Source organism: Trachemys scripta, chromosome 3 (assembly GCF_013100865.1).
Source record: "Trachemys scripta elegans isolate TJP31775 chromosome 3, CAS_Tse_1.0, whole genome shotgun sequence".
NCBI lineage: Eukaryota > Metazoa > Chordata > Testudines > Emydidae > Trachemys > Trachemys scripta.
Window position 1 is genome coordinate 143,707,547 of NC_048300.1, and position 23,100 is coordinate 143,730,646.

General features: G+C 43.3%; 1 protein-coding gene across 2 annotated transcripts in view; it reads left to right on the forward strand.

Moving 5' to 3' along the window:
* Positions 1-23,100, forward strand: part of PHIP (pleckstrin homology domain interacting protein) — a 339,129-nt gene that overhangs the window by 129,049 nt on the left and 186,980 nt on the right. For both annotated transcript variants that reach the window (XM_034766155.1, XM_034766156.1), the window contains exons 9-13: positions 4,906-5,006; positions 18,301-18,371; positions 19,186-19,286; positions 19,375-19,415; positions 20,652-20,750. In XM_034766155.1, coding sequence (XP_034622046.1) covers positions 4,906-5,006; positions 18,301-18,371; positions 19,186-19,286; positions 19,375-19,415; positions 20,652-20,750 — 413 coding nt within the window. The remainder of the gene's footprint in view (positions 1-4,905; positions 5,007-18,300; positions 18,372-19,185; positions 19,287-19,374; positions 19,416-20,651; positions 20,751-23,100) is intronic.

Sequence of the window (23,100 nt, forward strand, 5' to 3'; positions counted from 1 at the left end):
GTCCTCAACACCATCTCCCAAGGTTACACCCTCCAGTTTACCTCCTACCCGCCCAACCACCCTCCAGCCCTGCCCCTCTCAGGGGACCCATCACACGAGGCTCTGCTCAAGCAGGAGGTCGGGAAGCTCCTAGAACTAGCAGCGATAGGGGCGGTGTCCAAGGAGTTCCTGGGCAAGGGGTATTACTCCCAGTATTTCCTTATCCTGAAGGCCAAAGTGGGGCTCAGACCCAAACTGGACCTGCGAGATCTGAACCAGTACTTGGTAAAACTCAAGTTTTGCATGGTTTCCCTGGCCTCCATCATCCCTTCTCTGGCCTCCATCATCCCTTCCCTGGATCCCAGGGATTGGTACACGTCCCTTGATCTACAGGACGCATATGTCCACATATTAGAGGGGCACAGGCACTTCCTCCGTTTTGTAGTGGGAGAGAATCACTACCAATTCACGGTCCTCCCGTTTGGTCTGTCCACTGCCCCCTGGGTTTTTACAAAATGCCTGTCAGTAGTAGCAGCCTACCTCAGGGGCCGGCGGGTCCAGATAGTCCCCTATTTGGATGAGTGGCTGGTCAAAGGCACCTCCCGATCACACATGAGGGATCATGGGGCACTCCTCCTGTCCACATGCACTGCCCTGGGCCTGTTGGTAAACAACACCAAGTCCATGTTAGTCCCAGTCCAACGCATAGAGTTTATTGGGGCGCTCCTGGATGCAACGTTGGCCAGGGCCTCTCTCCCCCCAGACAGGTTCGAGACCCTGAAAGGGCTCATCGACTCGATCGTAAGGTTCATGGTGACGACAGCCAGGTCCTGCCTACAGCTGCTAGGTCACATGTCGGCGTGCACGTATGTGGTCCGCCATGCCAGGCTCAGGATGAGGCCTCTCCAACTCTGCCTGGCCTCGCAGTTCTCCCAAGCCACAGACAGGTTAGACAAGGTCCTCACCGTGCTGAACTCGGTGACCGCCTCCCTACGGTGGTGGTCCACACCGAGCAACATGCTTCTGGGACAGGGCCCCGTCCGTGGAGCTGGTGTCCGATGCATCGGACCTGGGCTGGGGAGCCCATGTGGGGAATTTTCAGACCCAAGGCTTATGGTCTCCGCAAGACCTGACCCTTCACATAAACATCAAGAAACTCAGGGCGGTGCGGCTGGCGTGGATAGCCTTCCGCTCACACCTGAAGGGCAAGATAGGTTTCTCACGGACAACACGGTCTTGATGTTCTATATCAACAGGCAAGGCAGGGCCCGATCCTCTGCCACGAAGCCCTCAGTCTGTGGGACTTCTGTATAGCTCACAACATCCACTTAAAAGCCTTTCACCTACTGGGCGCCCAGAATGTGAAGGCGGATTGCTTGAGCAGGGATTTTTTCTCTCAGCAAGAGTGGTCCCTACACCCGGAAGTGGCCCTCCAGGTGGACCTATTCGCGACCCGACAGAACCGACGATGCCCTCGGTTCTGCTCCAGAGGGGGCCTGGGAGGGGCACTATCTCTGATGCCTTTATCCTGTCCTGGTCAGGCCAACTGCTATATGCTGATCAGCAGGGTCCTAGAGAAAATAAAGACGGACAAGGCCAGGGTCGTCCTCATTGCCCCGGCGTGGCCCAGGGAGCACTGGTACGGGACCCTTTTGGGCTTGATGGTGGCTCCGCCGTGGCTGTTGCCACTCCGCCCAGACCTGCTCTCTCAGGACCGGGGCAGTCTCCTCCACCCCAACCTCGAAGCTCTTCACCTCACGGTGTGGCTGCTCAGTGGCTAGGTGGCAAGGAAAGGACATGCTAAGCTCCGGTTCAGCGCATCCTCCTTGAGAGTAGATGGCCCTCCACTCACCGGTCCTACATGGCGAAGTGGTCTCGTTTTGCTAGGTGGACGACCGACCAAGGTGTATCCCCAACGGCTGCCCCGATCCTGCTTATCCTTGATTACCTCCTCCGCCTGAGGGCCCAGGGCCTGGTGCCCTCATCAGTGAGTGTGTATCTGGCAGCCATATAGGCTTTCCATCCCCCAGTGCAAGGACACTCGGTGTTCTCCCATGCTATGACTGGCCGGTTCCTTAAGGGTTTGGACCGGCTTTACCTGTATTCTAAGACCCTGGTACCGCAGTGGGACCTGAATCTGGTGCTGGTTCGGCTTACAGGGCCCTCGTTTGAGCCTCTGGCCACGTGTTTCTGGTCTCACCTCTCATGGAAGGTAGCTTCCCTGGTTGCTATCAGGTTGGCCAGGTGGGTCTCGGAGCTCAGGGCCCTGACCTCCGAGCCGCCGTACAGGATCTTTCATAAGGACAAGGTCCAGCTCCGCTCACACCCCACGTTCCCCCGAAGGTGGTCTCTGCCTACCACATGGGTCAGGACATTTTTCTACCAGTCCTTTGCCCCAAACCCCACGCTACTAATGAGGACCGCTGCCTCCACACGCTCGATGTGAGGCGGGCTGTGGCTTTCTACCTCGACCGAACCAAGCCGTTCAGAATGTCCTTGCAGCTGTTTGTCACCTCAGCTGAGTGCGCGAGAGGCCAACCGATTTCCACTCAGTGGCTGTCCAACTGAATCACTTCGTGCATCCACTCCTGTTATGAGCTGGAGGGTTCCCCCTTCCCCCGTAGTTAGGGCACACTTGACCGGCTGCCTTTGTGGCCCACGTCCCTATTCAGGACATTTGTAGGGCCGCCACGTGGTCTTCGGTTCACACGTTCACCTCGCACTATGCAATAGTCTCCCAAACCAGGAATGACGCCGGGTTCGGCAGGGCAGTACTCTGTCCCGAGAACTTGTGAACTCCTACCCACCTCCAGCAGATACAGCTTGGAATCACCTACTGTGGAATACACATGAGCAATCACTTGAAGAAGAAAAGGCAGTTTTTTCTGTAAATGGTGTTCTTCGAGATGTGTTGCTCATGTCTATTCCACATCCCGCCCTCCTTCCCTGCTGCCGGAGTTGACTGGCAAGAAGGAACTGAGGGTAGGGGGAGTGCGCAGCTCCCCTTAAACCGCGCCAGGCAGGCGCCACTCCAGGGGTCGCGGGGGGCGCTTCTCCCCCCCATGGGTACTGCTAGGGGAAAAACTGGCACCGGTGCACGTGGTGAGCACGCACACCTACTGTGGAATAGACTTGAGCAACATATCTCGAAGAACACCAGTTACGGAAAAAGGTAACTGCCTTTTCTGCAAATTACAGTAAGATCTTGCCTCAGTCTAATGGGTCCCATGGCCTCTTGCGCTTCCATGACATTGCATGCGAAACTGCATCTACTTTGAATGTAAGCTTGGTTGAGGACAGTGTATGCCCTGAGCAAACACAGTCTGGACATGATTGTATCAGTTCCACAAAAGATTCTCTTCCCTTTCAATTTGTGGAAAACCTGAATGCAGTTTGTATTGAATTTTCCTTTGTTCTACCCCTTCCGATAAGAACGATAGCAACAGATGCATATAGAGTCTAGAAGAGTCACTGTTATATATATCAATATCCTGGAGCTCAGAAGAGTTTCCAGCATATGCATACACTTCTTGCCAATGATTCAAGTTCAGCCTAGTCAGATCATGACGAACATGATTACAGTGTTTTATATAAACAAGCAGAGAGCACAGTCATCTCTTCTGTGCTCATAGGCAATAAGCTGTAAACTCCTCTGGGCTCCAGGATATTGATATATATCAATATATATAACCGGCCAGGTCTGCCGAGCACATTAGCAGATAACCTCAGCAAATAATTTTCCACAGAACATGAATAGGAGATTCAGAAATCTGTTGTTCAGTTCATTTTCCACCAGTGGTGATGACTGGCAGTAGATTTGTTTGCAACAGACAGGAACAAGAAATGTCAAAAGTTTTTGTTCCAGAGGGGGTCAGAATCCAAACTCTCTGGTTGATATGTTCTTAATTTTTGCAGGAAAATCAAACAGGAAAAGGCAGTAATTATCTTAGTAGTTCCTTCGTGGCTCATACAGTATTGGTTTCCAGAACTACTTTGCTTCTCCACTTATCCTCTGATTCAATTATTTCTGCTGTTGGACTTCTTGACTCAGAACATGGGAATTGTCAGTAAGCCTCTTGACTCAGAACATGGGAATCATCGGTAATCCTGATCCATCTCAACCTAACCACTTTTTTTGGATGGACGTCAGAACTAGAAAAGATATGTTCTTCAGAGGAACAAACTATTCTGATCAACAGTAGAAAAGATTCTACAAGAAAAGTGTACAATACAAAAAGTGGTAGAGATTTGTGGCTTAGTGTGAACTTGTGCTTCTAGAGTCCTAAATACATTATATTTTGGACTATATCCTTTTGCCAAAGACCTTGGAGAACTCACTCAGGGTACATCTGATGGCTATTAGTGCCTTCCACCCCCATGTAGATAGCTCATTGTTCTTCTTTGAGATGTGTTGTCCCTATGTGTATTCCGTGATCAGCCTTTCTTCCTCTCTGCTTTGGACTCTTCCTGTACTCTTTGGGATCTGTGGTAGAAAAGGGGCTCAAGTGGCAGTTGGTCACACACTGCTCTTAAGCAGAAATCTCTGGTGTATGTGCAACTAGAGTGGAATACATATAGGACAAAACATCTTGAACTCCAGTTACTGTAAAGGTAAGTAACTTTTTTTTTATGTTTGGGTTTGCATGTAGACTTGTAGGACTAGGGGATTCATCCATGAGGGTTGTTTTAGTGTGGGAAGATAATCCTTCTGACGACTTTACAATATTTTACCAGTTGGTGTTGCTACCATGTGATTTTTTTCCTCTACTATGTGACTTTTCCTTTAGTAGTGTTGGGTACTACTTGAGTTTTCAGTAAAGACTGAATAATTAGGGTCATTTGTTTCTGTTTGAGAGACTGGGACAGCAGTTGAACAAATACTTTTTTTTTTAACCTGTGGGGGTTTTTGTTTGTTTTTTCCTCCAGTTTTCTCCATTGTGCAGTGGATCAAAGAGATATCTGTCTTCAACTGGAGCAGATGGAACAATATGTTTTTGGCTGTGGGATGCTGGCACCCTTAAAATAAAGTTAGTTGTGTTTTACATGTTCTTAATTATATGTCATGAAAAACTAGTGGTAATGAGTGTTAGAGAAATTTAATTGGGTACTACTGTCAGCAAATTGAAAATTAACTCATCAGTTAACTTTCTATATGGTTACAGAATATAGTTTTTCTGGTATAAAGTTATAAATTGTCTGTCTGCTTCCTTTAAGGATTAAGTTAGTGCAGCAATGTATTTAGGGTTTTGTAGAGTGAAGCAAATAAATATAGCATCCACCCTCACTGTATTCAATTTAATACATTTCTGTTCAGGTAGACTTTCTGTGGCCTGGCACAGAAGCTGAATTTTTTTTATTGATTGATAGATAGATATCTGGTTCCTAATTCCAATTGAAATGGGAGTAGTGCTAAAGAAAGCAGTAGAACTAGAAGGTTCTTAATTCCAAATGTTAGGTGGGAGAAGGTATCATCCTGCTAAAATTCTGAAATATCTTAAAGCATTTTAGTAGGATGATACCTTCTCCCACCTAACATTCGGACACTTCTTTCTTTCATCTTCCTGTAGAATTTCTGCCTATCAGAGTTATTTCTTCCTTCCCTCCCTCCCCCCCCCTCCCCCCCGTTTTCCTACTTAAGGTGAGGTGAGTTTGAGCTTGCTTTCCCTCCCACTAGGTAGCAGCATGTCTGGGTGTTTCTGGATGGTTATGTAGGTGTGCTGGTGTCTAAAATGAATCTGAGGAGTAACTTGAGGTGGGGTGCATGTCATCGTCTTGAAAGCATTGTCAAGATATAATGTACTCTGCGACACAACAGAATTAACTTTTGTGAAAACTTTAATTTAGTTTATAAACATGAAATACTATTCATTCTCATTCTACTATCCCCACACAAAATCTGTGGCTCAGTCTTGAAAATATTCATTAACATAAAATTCATTGGTTATTTTTGAGGATGGGATTTTTTTTGCTGTGCTCTCCAGGTGGAGTGGCTCCACTTCCGAAGCCTGGGCTTTCATTATGTTGTCCAAGCAGTCTGGCTCAGACCCTTCTTTTCTTTTCTGTGTGCAAGGGAGCTTGTAGCCAGCTTCCTCATCTTATCTTTCAGGTTTTCCAGGCCTTGACTGCTGCACTGTTCTCCAGGCAGTTCATTTTGCCAGTTTACATTTCTGGCTCCCCTGTTTCCTGGCTACAAGATGTATTACAGCTCTCACTCTTGACCCTCTGCTATGGGAGCATACACTAATCCAATTAACTCCGCCTTACTAGGAAAACTAAAGAGCAAGAGGCAGCTACAAGCATATCCCAGTAGACTAGCAAGACCAGGGCTGCCAACTTTAATGATTTTATGAAGTTTTTCTTAAAGCCAGAGCTTCTGGAATCAAGTGTTTAGATGAGAATCTCAGTGTTTTCTTTTAAGAAACAAGGTTTCTAGCCCTTGTTGTGGAGAAAAGCTCAGAAATCTGACCGGAGCATACACTAATGGCTCAAAAACCAGAAGGCAAATAAAAAACTTGTAGAGAGTGAGTGTGTGGGTGGATCGGTAGGTTGAGAGTTAAATCTTCTGAATTTTAAGACAATCATATGACTTTGGGGGGCCTACCCCATGATTTTTGAACACATTGTATTGCCAATACTGAGAGACAAAATAAAATGTGGGGTAGTTGGCTGCAGCAGAATTGCAGATTACATGGCAAGAATGCTTAATTCTGTGGTATCTTGGCATGTCAAATCTAACCACCACAGGATCAGTCCACAAGATCCTGATTGAGATGAATTAAGCAGTTCACACCTCTGAGCTATTGTTTCTGGCTGTCTGCAGACTCAAGCAAACTTTTCTACATCAGTTTACAGTTGTTCATGGTTTCCAGTGTGATTTCCTTGGTTACAAGGACTAGAAACATTTTTTCCCCCCCTATCAAACCTGAGATTATGGAGCTCCGTTTTGAGGCAAATTCTGCAGTGACAGAATTGTGGAATATATGGGGCTCTAATTATTACATATATATTAATGGGTGCTAGTAAATGACGAGGGGATGGAGATGTGGGAATGCTGAGGTAGAGGAACAGGGAGACAGAATGGGCAAGTCTATTGAATGTAGAATAAAGGGTCAGTGGAGTGGGGACGTTGAGGCTGCTTAGGATAAGGGATCTTTGACTATTTCTCATTCATTCATATCTACAGTACATATCTGTTTAGTTAGATTTTTTTTGTGAGATGTCATGAGCCTGGGGGACAAGTATTGAAGGGAATAGGTGTCTGTTTTAGTTGGTTTAACTGTTTTTTGGGTAGTATAAAGTAGTTATTAGTTAGTTGGCATGTCTTTTGGGGAGGAGGTATAAAGTATGTTTTATAGGATTAGAAATTATGTAGTGTTCATGTCTAGAATACTGAAGTAGTGGGTCTCTGGGAAGAATAGGTGGGAAATAGCTGGTAGGCACATTATTGGGAAAGTATCAGTGGATAGCCCCAGAGGAGGAAAATCATAATCTCCTCTCCCATTTAATCGTTGAGATCCTCCATTTTAATTCTTTACATTGGAGATGGAATTGCAAGAATCAAGGGTTTTCTCTGGCCTCTTGCTTTTCTAGAAGATTCCTCTGCAGTACCTAAGCAGCATGATCTCAGCAGCACTCCAGCACAGTAGAAGGTTTCCAGTAGTATTTTGAAATAGAAGATATTCATTTACAACATGTTGTGCTGCTATGGGGGTGTGATGATCTTCACTTGTGGGGAGTGTCACCTAGTGGTCAGGGCTTAGGTAGTTCAACTTGTAGAGGGGCTTTTGGTAGGGGAGCCTGGGCCCTCCCACACCCTAGGCTCTGGCCCAGGGCCCTCTGAGGTTAACAAAAGGGTCCAACACCCAAGAGTGCCTCCAGGCTGCCCTCCCTGAACCACTTCCTACCATCCCTCTGTTGTCCACAGTTTGCAGACTGAACAGGAAAGCATGAATGGGGTCCGCTCACTGCATGGCACCTCTTCGTGGTCAGGCATGGTGTGTTAACTCTTTCCTTGGAGCAGCGGCTGCCTCCCCTGGTGCCTTGGCCCTCCGGTCAGTTCAGCTCCAGGTCTCTCCCCTTCAGGGATAGCTCATAAACAGAAGAAGGAGAATTAGCACAAATAAACTGAGTACATAAGAGAGAAAGGGAGGAATGCTTCCCTCTCATGGTGTACCTGAAGCATGTCCTCCCTTCTCTCAGGGAGGGATCTTCGGATAGTTGTCATCAGGGAGGGATCATGCTTTCCCTCAGCACTTTTCTCAGGAGCTGCAAGTTCCAGTCCTGCTCCTGTCCCTCATCTACCCCCAAGTGAGCTGTCCTGCTCCCTTTTAACTCCTCCTCCAGCCTGTGCATCTCTTGCATGTGTGGCAGGGCAAGGCTGGCTGAGCCCACAGCAGCTCCTTAACCCTTTGTTGCCCAGTGTGGGGTTTGTATATCCCATCACAGGGGGGAAACACGCTACTTTGCAGAACTAAAGGCAGGGTCCTACTACTTGGAAATCTATTTCTGCTGGAGGAAAGAGGGAGAGATTAATTAAATCTTCCAAACTTTTTTTTCCCCTTCCATCCCAAATCTGCATGGAGGGAAGAAGGCAAGGAAGATTCCTTTGCAAGACAAATGTTGTATCAAAAATTCTATGAGTATATAGGGCCTTATGGGTGGACATGAGGTTGATGGATAGGGATTTTCTGGGTCTGTAACAATGTAATCCATAATTATTTGACAAATATCACATTTAAAACTGGTGTATGCCTTGATTCTCTCATAGGGTATGTCTACATTGGAGCTGGAGGTGTAATTTTGGACAGACGTACCCATTCTTGCTTTGATCGAGCTAGCATGCTAAGAATAGCCATGTAGTTGCAGCTCCATGGTTGGTAGGATGGACTAGTTGCCTTCACTACAATCCTGTCTTCAATCCTATATGTATTTGGGGCAGCTAATCCATCCCACTGCCCGTTGAACCACAGCTATGCTGCTGTTTTTACAAGCTATCTCAGTCAAAGCTAGTACAGTTATATCAATCTGAGCTGGAAATTACACTTCCAGCTTCAGTGTAGACATACATATTATTGCAGTGGTTGCCTTACTGATCTACTGTTCTAAGTGAGACAAGGTGGTGAGATAATATCTTTTGTTGGACCAACTTCTGTTGGTGAGAGAGACAAGCTTTCAAGCCTGTTCTAAATAACAGTCTACACAGAAATGTGCAACTTGTCTGATCTAATTTTTTTTTTCAATTTTTTAATAACTTCTCAGTCCCAGTTTCTCATGTATTTTAGATATCTGCAGTTAGTAAGCCTCCACCCTAGATATGTGTCAAGTTCAAAATGTCATCTGACATTAAGGTCCTTCCCTTTTTCATTGTACTTGTGTGATTTTATTTTTGTTTATATTGTTACTCGCATATTATGTTAACTGTCTTAGTTATCTTTGGTGCCTTTTTTCCTGCTGTTTGCATTTAATATTGGGCCCTCACTTATGTTCCACTCTGTTGTTCTCTTCTTCCAAACATCCGTACTGCTAATTCTTTAGTACTCAAACGTCTTATATTTTTTTCTCTTTTTTATGTACACCTCTACCCTGATATAACGCTGTCCTCGGGAGCCAAAAAATCTTACTGCATTATAGGTGAAACCGCGTTATATTGAACTTGCTTTGATCCGCCGGAGTGCGCAGTCCCGTCCCGTCCCCCCCCGGAGCGCTGCTTTACCGCATTATATCCAAATTTGTGTTATATCGGGTCGCGTTGTATCTGGGTAGAGTGTATTTACTGTTATGTCTTATGGTCTTTTGCTATTATTATGTCCCATCCCTCAACACTTAGAACAAATCTGTAAAAATCTGTTGACATTATTACAGTGGGCTATGTTTACCCTCTAACTATCAAGGGACTAGATACTTGGCTGGCATAAATTGGATCACTGAGATTCTGGACCCCAAGTAGCTTTTAAAAGCCTTAGTACATAATATAAATTGATAGGAGTAGAGAGACAGTTGGGAACCCAGAAATGTCTTATTGCAGTTTTTTTCAACATAAGAACTTAAAGTTCGAAAACTAATGGCCTGGAATTCTAATGGCTTCAGTGAATTTTGGTTGAGGCCAATGGGTCTTCTAAGCTGAAAAGTTTTTCCACCTTTTAAACTGTTGACTGAAATTGTACTAAGTATTTCCATGAGACTGGGAACTTGCATTGTACTTATTATTTGTAATGAGGCCCACAGATCCATGACATTAGACATACTTGTTTTAGGCAGCCAAATGTCTCTGCTCTAGCTGAAGCTGACCAGAACTATCATTTGGTTATAGATGAGCTGTGGCTCCACCTCTGAAAAGCCTGTTAGTTTTGCATCTGCCTCTATAGCTCCAAGAGGGAGGCAGATCAGCACCACCTTGCTACAGAGCAAATATATACAATTTCTTTTCAATTGGCTTCAGATTTCCAGGCTTCTGCACTCTGCCTTTATTGGCATGGAGATTCCTTTTCTCCTCATAATTACTGGGATTTTCCCTCTACCTCCCTGCTCAACCACACAGAGTGCAGCATGGAGGAGACTAAGAAGGGGAAAGCCAGATGCAGTCTCCTGTACCTCCCAACTGATTGAGTGCCTAGTCTGGAGATCTGTTCTGGTTCTAGGGAGATTCAGGTCTCTCCCAAATGTTCAGATTGGGGCAGGGTTTCCTGCAGCCTCTCTCCCCCAAGCAGGAGAGTTCCCAGGAAGCAGCAAAATCGTCTTGCTCTGGCACAGACAGCCATTCCCTTCCCCTCCCTCCTAAAAAAAGGGGGGTTGAAGTGCAACATTAAAGGACCAGAGAAGCTTCTTGCCTAGCTGCCAATGCCTGCCCAGCCCCATCCCCCTCATGCTAGCCCCATCCCCCTCATGCTAACCCCACCCATCCTGCTGGTACAGTTGGACAGCACTGACATGGAAACAGAACTCAGGCTGGAACATACATACAGGTAGCAGCTTGGCCCAACTTTTAAGAAAATCAGACTGACTCGCAAAGAGTTCTCAAACTGTCCAAAATAGAGAGACGGTCCTTGTTGGAGATTCAGTACTCAGAAGAAGCAGAAGAAGGTTCTGCACAAGACAGTTGGACAACAGGATGGCATGCTGCCTTCCTGTTTCCAAGACACGAGATGTCACTCTAAGATTGGATGGGCTTTTGAAGATGATGGGCAAGGATCCAGTGGTGATGGTTCATATTGGCACAAATGACATTGCATCGCGGGATATCTCGCAGGTAGTAAATAATTTAGAGAACTCAGAAGTCTGCCGAAGAAGAAAAATGTCCAAGCCATCTTCTCTGTGATCCTTGCTGTCCCTCAAGCAAAGGAAGACAGAAGGCAGAAGATTCTGGAAGAGAATCACTGGCTAGGTAAGTGATGTAGGATGGAGGGCTTTGGTTTTATAGAAATGGGTCCATCTTTTATGGGAGAGGAGCTGTATAGTTTGGATGGCCTCCACTTCAGTAGAAGGAGGATCGATCTCCTGGGGGACAGACTGGCTAGAGTAGTCAGAAAGGGGGGAAACTAATAGCAAAAGGGAGGGTAAAAAGAGGGGTGATATGAGCACTCAGTATAAAATGGAGATGTTAGGAAGAAAATTAATCAAGGAACCAAAGGACATGAAGGAAAGCAATTCTTTAATTGCCTGTGCTCCAATGCTAGGAGCCTGAGTAAACATGAGGAACTAGAACTGTTCATTTATAAGCCTAAATTCGGTCTAGCTTGTATTATTGTAACCTGGTGGGATGACTCGCACAATTGGAATGTTAAATGGTTATAACCTATTTTGGAAGGACTATGTTAGCAAAAGGAAACGGGGAGTGGGCACTGTCAAAAATTGCTTTACCTGTTTTCGAGTCCCTAATAACTTGGGAGAAAATGATCTTGAATGCATATAGATCAATGTCCTAACAGATAAAGGACAGATGGGGTACTAGCTGTTGTCTGCTACAGACCACAAAATCACACTAAGGCACAGTAGGACTGCCTCCTTGTGCGCCTACCTACAACTTGTAGGGAAAAAATACTGCATGATCATAGGGGTCTTCAATTTGAGTGACATATGCTGGAGGTCTCATGCTGACAGTACTAAAACATCCTTGGAATTTAATAGATGACAGTTTCTTAACTCAATAATTTTCAGCCAACACGGGGAACCTCTATATTAGACCTTGTCTTAACAGATAAAGAGGAACTGATCTCAGAACTAAAGGTTAATGGTAGCTTTAATATGTAAGCAGAATAAAATCTAGACCAGTAATATATATACTTGGTGCTTTAATGGGGCCAATTTCACAAAGCTGAAAACAATTATTATCCAAATCAGGTGTGAGGAAGATTAAATCAGAAAAATGTGAATGATTATTGGGAATCATTTAAGAACAGCTTACTAAATGCCTCAAAAGTCACAATCCTAAAATTGAGAAAGAAGGCTGTATTGGTTAAAAAAAAACCTGGTTTAGAGGGGAAGTGAAGGCAGCTGTAAAAACAAAAATAAAAATATAACAATGTGGAATTTGTTGTTAATGAATATGAATCAGTAGTTAGGAATTGTAGAAAACTGATAAGAGAAGCCAAGAGAGAAGGCGAAATCTTGGCCACCAGAGCTAAGGACAGCAAGGACAAGCTTTTTAAATATCTTAGGAACAAAAAGAATCCTAACAATGGTATTGATCCATTACTATATATGGTCGAATTATCAATGATGCAGAAAAGGTAGAAGGGTTGATATATTTCTGATCAGTATTTGGGGGGAAAAACAGATATACTCTTATCATGTGGCGATAACACTCCTTCCATTCCACTGTATCTCTGGAGTATGTTAAACAGCAGCTACTAAAGTCAGACATATTAAAATCAGTAGGGCTAGAACTTGCATCCAAGAGTGTTGCAAGAGTTGGCTGAAAAGCTTGCTGGACCATTCATGTTAGTTGTCAATAAGATTTGGAGCACTAGGGGTGTTCCAGAAGACTGGAAAAAAGCTAATCTTATGCCAATTTTTAAAAAGGTAAATGGGATGATCCAGGTAATTCTAGGTCTGTCAGTATTTGTGGATCCCAGGCAAGTTAATGGGGCAGCTGCTATGTGATTCGATTAATAAAGAATTAAAGAAAAGTAGTGTAATTAATGCAAATCAGCATAGGTTTATGGAAAACATATCCCATGAGATTAACTTGATATCTTTTTTGGATGAGATTAAAAGTTTGGTTGATAAAGGTAATAGTGTTGACATAATATACTTAGACTTCTGTCAGGTGTTTGACTTAGTACCATGCAACATTTTGATTTAAAAAAAAAAAAAAAAAAAAAACCTGGAACAATATAAAATTAACATGGGACACATTAAATGGATTTGAAAACTGGCTGATTGATTTTAAAATGTAACTATCTATAGGGAATCGTCATTAAGCAGATCTATTTCCAGGAGGCTGTTGCAGATGGATGGGGACTCTATCCTGGGGAGCAGTGACTTTCTGAAAAAGATTTGGGAGTCATGGTGAATAATCAGCTGAACACGAGCTCCCAGTGTGATACTGTGGTCAGAAGTTTATGCAATCCTGGGATGCATAAACAGGGCACAGATTTACCTCATCTCACTTGTCAAAGGATCCACAAAAGAGACTAAATGTGAAGACAGCCATCCTTCATTTTCCATGAATGGGAGTAACTGAACCTGTCCCTTTTTCCAGAAGAGAGTTGAGGACTTTACTACATCTTGTTGTTAGTCAAAGCAGGCTATAAGTCAGTTCTTTATTTGTAATAACTCAACAGATTAATGAAGAAATTAAAACTGAAGGTGGAGACTTTTAATATTCACATTAGCTTCCATGAGCATGGCGCACCTGATGACATCAGTAGAGCTGAAGGATGCCCAGCTCCCTATCCCAATTCAGCAGTGTGTCAGATGCTTTGCTCTAGGAGCACAACACTACTAGCACAGGTCCTATGAAAATGTTGATAGTATTAATAGCAGCTCTCAGACAGGAGAGTTTCTATGTCTGTCCCTTCCTTGATGACCACCTTATTCATGCCCCATCCAGAGGCAGGGCCATAGATGAATGATGCTGGAGAGCCACAGCTTTGATAAATTGTGTGTAGTTAGTTAGTATCTCAGCAGTTTCCACACCTCAGAATAGAGATAAATACGGCTCTCTAAAAAGTTTTCATTTAGTAGGAAAGATGGAAGAAGCTGAGGAATCTTATCAAAATGGTCAACCCATGTTCACATGCTTCTGTGATCAATACATTCCTGTATGGATATTCCATAGACTCCTGTATAGATGCTCCTCAGTGGGCTTGTGCTCTTATGAAGTCACTACAGACTTTATTCCTATTCCTCCCTCAGTCTCTTAATTCAGTGCTCCTGAGGGAGTTCTGCACCATTGTGTGCATGCAGAATTCATGTCCCCACAGATTTCTTTGCTTCCCCTCACAAAAATTACTTTCTGAAGGAGAAGCAAAGGAAAGCCGCAAGAGCAGTCATGTGCCCCTCCTCAGCAATGTGGGCACATCGTTTTGGACACCTGGAGCAGCTGGCATAGAGGGAAATCATTGGAGGGAATGCAGGGCTGGGGATGCCTCAGTCAGTGGCTCCTACCCTGTGCTGGGCTCAGCTGCTAGTTCCAGCTAGGCTGGGGAGGACAGGACTTGCTCTTCCCCTGAAAGGAGTGGCCTGAGCCAGGTCAGACCCACCTCAGAAACCTCTCCTGGCTGCCGGAAGCTTCCACTCCCATCGCTCCTCAGCCATAGCAAGAGGGGTCACTGTATGGGGAGCTGCTCAGATGTCTGCCCAATCCCTGTGCATCCAGACCCCCATATACCCAGACCTCCTCAGTACCCAGAACCCCCCACTGAGCCCCCCAAACTCCCACCCCACTGAGCCTCACTTCCACCAATCGGACCCCCCCACTGAACCCCACCCCCCTTCGCCCAGACCACCCCCCTCATGAGCCTGTCACACTCCAGCCCCCACCCTGATGAGCCCCTTGCACCCAGACCCCCAACCAGTTGCACCTAAACCCCCACACCCAGACCCCCCTGCTGAGTCCCATCCCCCCTCACTCAGATTCCCCTCCTGAGCCCAACCACCTTCACCTGGACCACCCTGCAAAGTCCCATTGCCCTTGCACCTGGAACTTCACAAAATGAGCCGCTGCGCATCCAGATCTCTCCCAGACCCCCCACTGAGCCACCCATACCCAGATTGTCTCACACAGAACCCTCTTACCCTACACTAGGATCCTGTTGGGTTGAGCCTGCCTTCCCACACCTGGTGGACCTAGCACGGAGGGGCAGGGCCCCATGGCATTTCTGGGGCAGGCCCAGCCTTGCGCTGTGTCAGGGTTGGGTGCAGCCTCACCACCAAGTCGATGTCCTCGGAGGAGGGAGGGCTGCAGGGTGATCTCCCTCTTCCGTGCAGCCAGTGGTCTGTGCTCCCCACTTGCAGAATTTTATAATGTGTGCAGAATTTTTAATTTTTGGCACAGAATTCCCTCAGGAGTAATTCACCAGTGAAGGTATCTCTATCGAGGAGACTATTGTATTATCCAGATACTGGTTTAAGCCAAGCAAATTAGTTGAGCTTTGCCATAGATGAACCAGTCAGGGAAGTTATTGCCACAGATGCCAGCCTGGAGGGATGGGGTGTGTAGACACAGTCAAGGATTGTCTGGAGACTATGGTCCAAACAACAGCAAAGACAGTAAAAACTGGTTACAAGTCAGGACAATTCAATATGGTATCAAGGCTCAGCTCCCATATCTAGACTCCCCTTATGTGCTGGTCATGACAGGCAATACCTCAGCCATGTCACACATCAACAGACAAGATGGAATAAGATGCACAGCACAGTTCAATAAAGAGAAACTCACTTTCTGATGCCTTGGGTGGAGGAGAATTCACTGTCAGCCTGCTTCCTTCACATATAAAGGAAAATATTACAGGCGACTGGCTCAGCAGCCAAAAGATAGATTATTCAGAATGGAAACTACTTGTAGATTTATTCATTTTTCCTGTTGATCTGTGTTTTCCCCACCTGAATCACAATGTTCACATGTTCTTCTCTCATTGGCAGGATCACAAAACAAGGCAACAAGATGTCTTATCACAAAATCGGTCAAGAGGACTCTTAAACCCCTTCTCTCCTTTTCATCTTCCTACTAGAACACTATAAAAGATCAGACAAGAACCGGCATTGGTGATTTTGGTGGTCCCATTTTGGAGAACTAAATCTCTGCACTGTGCTCCTCCATGGGATCTTATCCTGGTTCTTCATGACCTTAATGGCCCTCTGTTTGAATCATTTGTGAAGTTATCTCAGTACTTCTTAACAACTGAAATGGCGTTTTTGATAGTAGTCACTTCTGCTCACAGAGGATCTTTCTCCTGGGAACCTTAGTGCTACACTTTCTGTAAAGATAAAGTGGTACTCCGAACTAACATTGGCTTCATACCAAAGATTAACTCATAGTTGCATAGAGCACAGGAAATTGTCATTCCATCCGTCTGTCCAGCTCCCTCTCACCCCAGAAAGATATTCTGGCATATTTTGGATATCTGCACAACTCTCAAAATAAATAATAATTTTACAGTCCAGAAATACGCTGTTTTTGCTTTGTGATTCAGTAGCAAAGGGAAAAGAAGATCTTAATCTTCCAATTCCAGCTGGCTAAGGTATTGTATCTTGGAGGCCTGCAAGTCAAAGTATAACTTCCTCTTCCAAAATCAAAGTGTGTGTGTATGCTTGCGCACATGCTTGTTCTTTTGCAGGTCTGTGGTAACTCAGTGGACAGAAAGATTCATATTATATGAGAGAATCTGTAAAGCTAGCCATCTGTGCATACCTTCTCCAAGTTCTCCAAGCTGGGCATTTAGTCATCAGTCGATACCACCTTTAGTAAATGGGTACTCCATGCTGTAGTGTCCCAATAAGAGTTAAGAAGGGGTTATCCTATTTTGCATATATATTTTTCCGACTCTGAATAGATGCTGTTATGGAAATCCCAGTGTCATGGATCTATGGCCCTCATTACAAACAAGAATAGGAAAATGCAAATTAATATGTTTTACTTTTGTAATAATGAGGTTCATAGTTCTAGCCCACCTTGAACGGGCTGTTTCTTTGTGAAAGATATGTTATTATTAGTTGTTACTCAAAATCTATTTTTTCATTGCAATCTGCTTAGTATGGGGACTGGTAGTATTGATATATAGCAATATATAGTGGTTAGAGATTTTCTTGGCTGAGGAAGTGTCGAGCTGGCATACTTCTGGGAGGTGAAGCCACTGATTGACTGGTCTAGTTTGCCTCTAAAGCTGGACAGAGCAGAAACCTAGTGTCAGGGATATATGGACCTCATTACTCTTAGAAATGAAATTTTCAGTAAGGTATGGATACATTTTCCTATTTTCTTACGTGAAAAGAAAGCCTACCTAATTATAATGTAAGTATTAAGAGTTTAGTATAAATCAACTACAACAAGGACACTTGTATGTATAAATGCTGCTCTCCACTGAGCTCTCAGATTGCAGATGGTATATTATGCAAAACCTACTGTTTTAAGGTTGCCATAGTATATATGTAAAATCAGAGAATAATGATTAAAAGAGCAGACATTTGGATTTTCTTGTTTTTTATTTTTTTATTTTTATGCCACAGGAATAGACCATTAAAGCTCTAGTTGACATTTCTACTACTCATATCAGATACTGAAATGTCTAAAAGGGAACAAATATATGGAAGGAAAATATATGGAAGTTACATAGGCTATCATGATGCTTTTTGTAATTTTGGGGCAATGTGATGCTAATGCTACCTACAAAAAAAACAGATTTTCTGCAAAGTCTCGTCTATTTTTAATACCTGTTCCTTTATTCAACATATCTTTTTATTAAACAACTTCTAGCTTTCTTTTTTTGTGTGCAGTGTAAGCAGGTTTTTGCTCTGTGAAGATAGTGGAACAGCTGAGGTCACATGTATTCATTGGTTTAAAACACAGCGCTATGGATGTCCACCTCTTTTTCTTGAAAGGGACTTTGGGCGTGGTTTTGTGTAAGAATATAGAGCAACTCATTAAGTTTGCTAGAAATCTGTGATGCATGCATACTGTAGTCCATCTAGAGGTTCTGTAATTTCCACAAGATCAGATCATGAATTATAGTGACATAAAATTGTTTATAGATGGCTAGCCATCTGTTACTTCATGTTTAATTTTGTGCTTCTGTACTTATTTTTGAGATACAGACTTGCTTCTGATTATGATAATATCCCTAAGAAAATGATTTTTTTATTCAATTATTTTCTTATTTTTAGTCAGAGGCCAACAAAGTTTATGGAACGTCCTCGCCCTGGAGTTCAAATGATCTGTTCTTCTTTTAGTGCTGGTAAAGATTTTCTTTTCTACCTCTTTAATATAAGGATTTGTAATAAGACATTTAAAGAGCTTAGTAAAATATAGTACTATTACTACAGTGTGTGTACTTAGTTGGATGGGATCTACTGAAGAAACATGCTATATAAGAGCTTAGAATTATTAATAATAATGGATTTTCATATTGTGTGCATAGACAATTCATGTTTGCTATATAGGACTCCTTGGGTATCATTAGGTATAAAATCTAGTTAATGTGTTTTTGAGATTTAGTTTCCTCCAAGAGGAATGTGTACGGTGCATAAGGGAGAGCATCAAAGGGTTTGTTAATACATCATGTACAGAAGTTCTTATAAGGGACTTGAACAAGTACAGTTAAAAACTGGACCTAAGCTTCTAAGTAAGTTAAGCATTTTTGAAAATTCTGCTTCCAATGACCAGAGAGAATTCAAATCTTCTGTTGAGTTTGGAAACCAACTCCCTTTGTCCATGTCCTCTTAAAATAAATACAGAAATAAAAAAATCCTACATTTGTTTTCCTTATGAAAAGTTACTTTAAAAAAATATAATTGCTTAATATTGTTTTAAGAAAAATTAGGAATCATTTGTGTACATGTAAAATTTTGTAACATGCTTGGTGTCTCAGATTTTTCATGTAATTTTGAATATTAAATAAACAGACAATGAAAAATGAGTCAACATAGCTATAAACTTTTTATGTTAATAAAAATAAACTTTAATACCTTTAAGGTCATTGACAGCTTTCAAATAATATTACATTACCTTTTTCCTCATGACTATTGGTTATTTGTGCTTATCTTTCCTAGGTGGAATGTTTCTAGCCACTGGAAGTACAGATCACATCATTAGGGTGTATTTCTTTGGATCAGGTCAGCCAGAGAAGATATCAGAGTTGGAGTTTCATACTGTAAATACTGTTTTAAAATTACATAAGTATTTGATTCAAATGTGTCAATAGATTGAATTCATTGGTAATTTCTGTATTCTTTATGTAGGACAAAGTTGACAGCATTCAGTTTTCTAACACTAGTAACAGGTAAGCAAGCGAATATTTGTATGTTTTTATTTCAGGACAGTTTTTGCAGCCTCACGAAAATAATTTCCAAATGTCAGTTGTTTTCTCGAGCTTGTTAGAGAATTCTGTGTCAACTTATATTTAAAGGTAATCTGCAATATTTAGTAATTTTTATGGGTCATCATTAGATTTATTTAAAATAATTATATGGCTTCCTCTTTATCATCACTTTTGTTACAAGTGCCTAATGCTTAGTTACTTAATGACCAAATTTTTTGTGGCTTATGAAGAGATGAAAGGTGCGTTGGTACACTTTGGAAATATTTGTAGTATACTTTATCAATTGTCCTAAAAGGCTAATTAAATAGCACTTTTAGTAAGTGGCAACTTGATTCACAGCAAAAATAATCAGGTAGGGTAAGGAAGAGCGTTCTGGACAGTGTTTGTCTGATTAGCCTGAAATTCATGAGGAGTAGATATTTATTTATTTATAAATATCACAATAATTTGTAAAGCTCTTCTGGATGGTTGATATGAAAGATGATAAGGAAAGAAATTTAAATTCATTAGGAAGGCAACCATTTCCCCCACTGACATTTAGTGTTCTAATATGCAATTTTATCATGATATAAACTGCTCTGAACTGAGCTTGGGAGAGTACCTCCAGTTTTTTCCAACTTAAGCCATAAGGGAGAAAAACGTTCAGTTTAGATATCATAGCAACTATGACAAAATACACAGTTCCAAATTACTTCAGGGATAGGTTTTGCTTATTTAAATAGAGTGTGTCTTTACCTTTAATTTCTGCTTTCCTGGCATCTTGGCCTTTTGCACCACTTAGCTTTTGCACTGGAACTGTATGAAGAGAAGGGGCTTTGGCTTAGCATTTGTATAGTTACCCTGATGTCTCCACTGTGGTCGCACATTCAACAGAGCAAAGAGTGGTAACTGGGCAGAACATGGGAGGGGGCCACGTGATCCACATACGACTACGTGTGTGGGGAGTTATTCCAGCCCAGAGCCTGTAGTGCTGGGGCTGGAAAGTGAATTTCACCATGTTTCTCTCTGTGTATTTGAAGTACATTTCACCCAAAATTAGTAGTGCAGAGTTTTTGAAATAACCGGTATATTGGTGCACTTGTGTAGTACATTACAGAATAAAAGCCTAACGATTAATAGCATTTTCTCTCCATTATCAATTTTCATATAAATTGTCTTACCTCTAATTGATATTGAATGTTAATTTTTCTTTTGTAGGTTTGTGAGTGGAAGCCGTGATGGGACAGCACGCATATGGCAATTTAAGCGAAGGGAGTGGAAGAGTATTTTGTTAGATATGGCTACTCGTCCAACAGGGTAAGCAACATCAAATGGTCTGCTTTCAAATGGGCTACATCAAATGGTGCAAATTTGAAGTTTGTTCAACCCTAATGCTAGTTATTGACATAGCACCTAATCACTTAAGAGGAGTTAAATATAAAGCATATTGTTCTGAAGCATAAGAACATAAGAATGGCCATACTGGGTCAGACCAAGGGTCCATTTAGCCCAGCATCCTGTCTTCTGACAGTGGCCAATGCCGGGTGCCCCAGAGTGAACCTAACAGGCAGTGATCAAGTGATCTCTCTCCTGCCATCCATCTCCACCCTCTGACAAACGGAGGCTAGGGACACCATTCCTTACCCATTATGGCTAATAGCCATTAATGGACTTAACCTCCATGAACTTATCTAGTTCTCTTTTAAACCCTGTTATAGTCCTAGCCTTCACAACCTCCCCAGGCAAGGAGTTCCACAGGTTGACTGTGCACTGTGTGAAGAAAAACTTGCTTTTATTTGTTTTAAACCTGCTGCCCATTAATTTAATTTGGTGGCCCCTAGTTCTTGTATTCCTTATTCACTTTCTCCACACCACTCATGATTTTATATACCTCTATCATATCCCCGCTTAGTCTCCTCGTTTCCAAGCTGAAAAGTCCTGGCCTCTTTAATCTCTCCTCATATGATAGAGGTTCCAAACCTCCAATTGCCCTTTTCTGAACCTTTTCTAATGCTAGTATATTTTTATGAGAACCACATCTGTACGCAGTATTCAAGATGTGGGCGTACCATGGATTTATATAAGGGCAATAAGATATTCTCCGTCTTACTCTCTATCCCTTTTTTAATGATTCCTATCATCCTGTTTGCTTTTTTGACTGCCGCTGCACACTGCGTGACGTCTTCAGAGAGCTATCCACGATGACTCCAAGATCTCTTTCCTGATTAGTTTTAGCTAAATTAGCCCCCATCATATTGTATGTATAGTTGGGATTATTTTTTCCAATGTGCATTACTTTACATTTACATTTATTAAATTTCATTTGCCATTTTGTTGCCCAATCACTCAGTTTTGTGAGATCTTTTTGAAGTTCTTCACAGTCTGCTTTGGTCTTAACTATCTTGAGCAGTTTAGGATTTCAACTTTATTTTTTAAATATATTTGACTACATATTCAGCTGCTCAAGCTAGTTCCTGTCAGATGCACCTTAACTCCTGTTTGCACTATTGTTTCATTAAGAGGTCAAAGGAAAACTGCTGCTAAAATTTTCCAGCCACAGAGCTAGCAAAGCATATAGGTGATTTTCTAGGGCATGGCTACACTTGGAGATGTACAGCGCTTAGAGTTAAACCAGCCTTTGGAGAGTGCAGTAGGGAAAGCACTGCAGTGTGTCCACACTGACAGCTGCAAGCACACTGGCGTGCCCACATTTGTGGCACTTTCAGTGGCATTGGGAGCGGTGCATTATGGGTAGCTATCCCACAGAGCACCTCTTCCCATTCTGGCACTATGGATTGTGGGAAGGGGCCGGGGGGTGCGGGGCATTTTGGGTCCTGTCCCAGCGCCCCGTGATGCATCGGTTCGCATCCCAGCAATCCCTGTGCTTCCTTCCACTTTGGCGCCATCTTTCAACATTTTTTGTACTGCGCGCTCTGTCTTCCTTTTCGGTCTGCGGGAATGGAGCCCGAACTGCTGAGAAATATGCTGACGAGTCTTGCCAGTACGTCACGTTTGGCAGTCGAGTTACTCCTTAAGATCCAAACTGACTGCGATGATATCGAATCGAGTAACGCATATGACGTGAGATTGCTCGTGGCATTCACGGACATGCTCACCACCGTGGAATGCCGCTTTTGGGCTCGGGAAACAAGCACTGAGTGGTGGGATCACATCGTCCTGCAAGTCTGGGATGATGAGCAGTGGCAGCAGAACTTTCGGATGAGAAAAGCCACTTTCATGGGACTGTGTGAGGAGCTTTCTCCCATCCTGCGGCGCAAGGACACAAGATTGAGAACTTCCCTGACGGTGGAGAAGCGGGTGGCTATTGCAATCTGGAAGCTGGCAACTCCAGACAGCTACCGATCGGTCGCTAACCAGTTTGGAGTGGGAAAGTTGACTGTTGGAATCGTGTTGATGCAAGTTTGCAGGGCCATTAAATGCATCCTGCTCAGAAGAACCATGACTTTGGGTAACATGCATGACATTGTTGCTGGCTTTGCACAAATGGGCTTCCCCAACTTCAGAGGGGCAATAAATGGGACACATATTCCAATTCTGGCACCAGCCCACCTAGCCTCCGAGTACGTTAATCAGAAGGGGTATGTCTCTATGGTTCTCCAGGCACTTGTGGATCACCATGGGTGTTTCATTGACATTAACGCAGGCT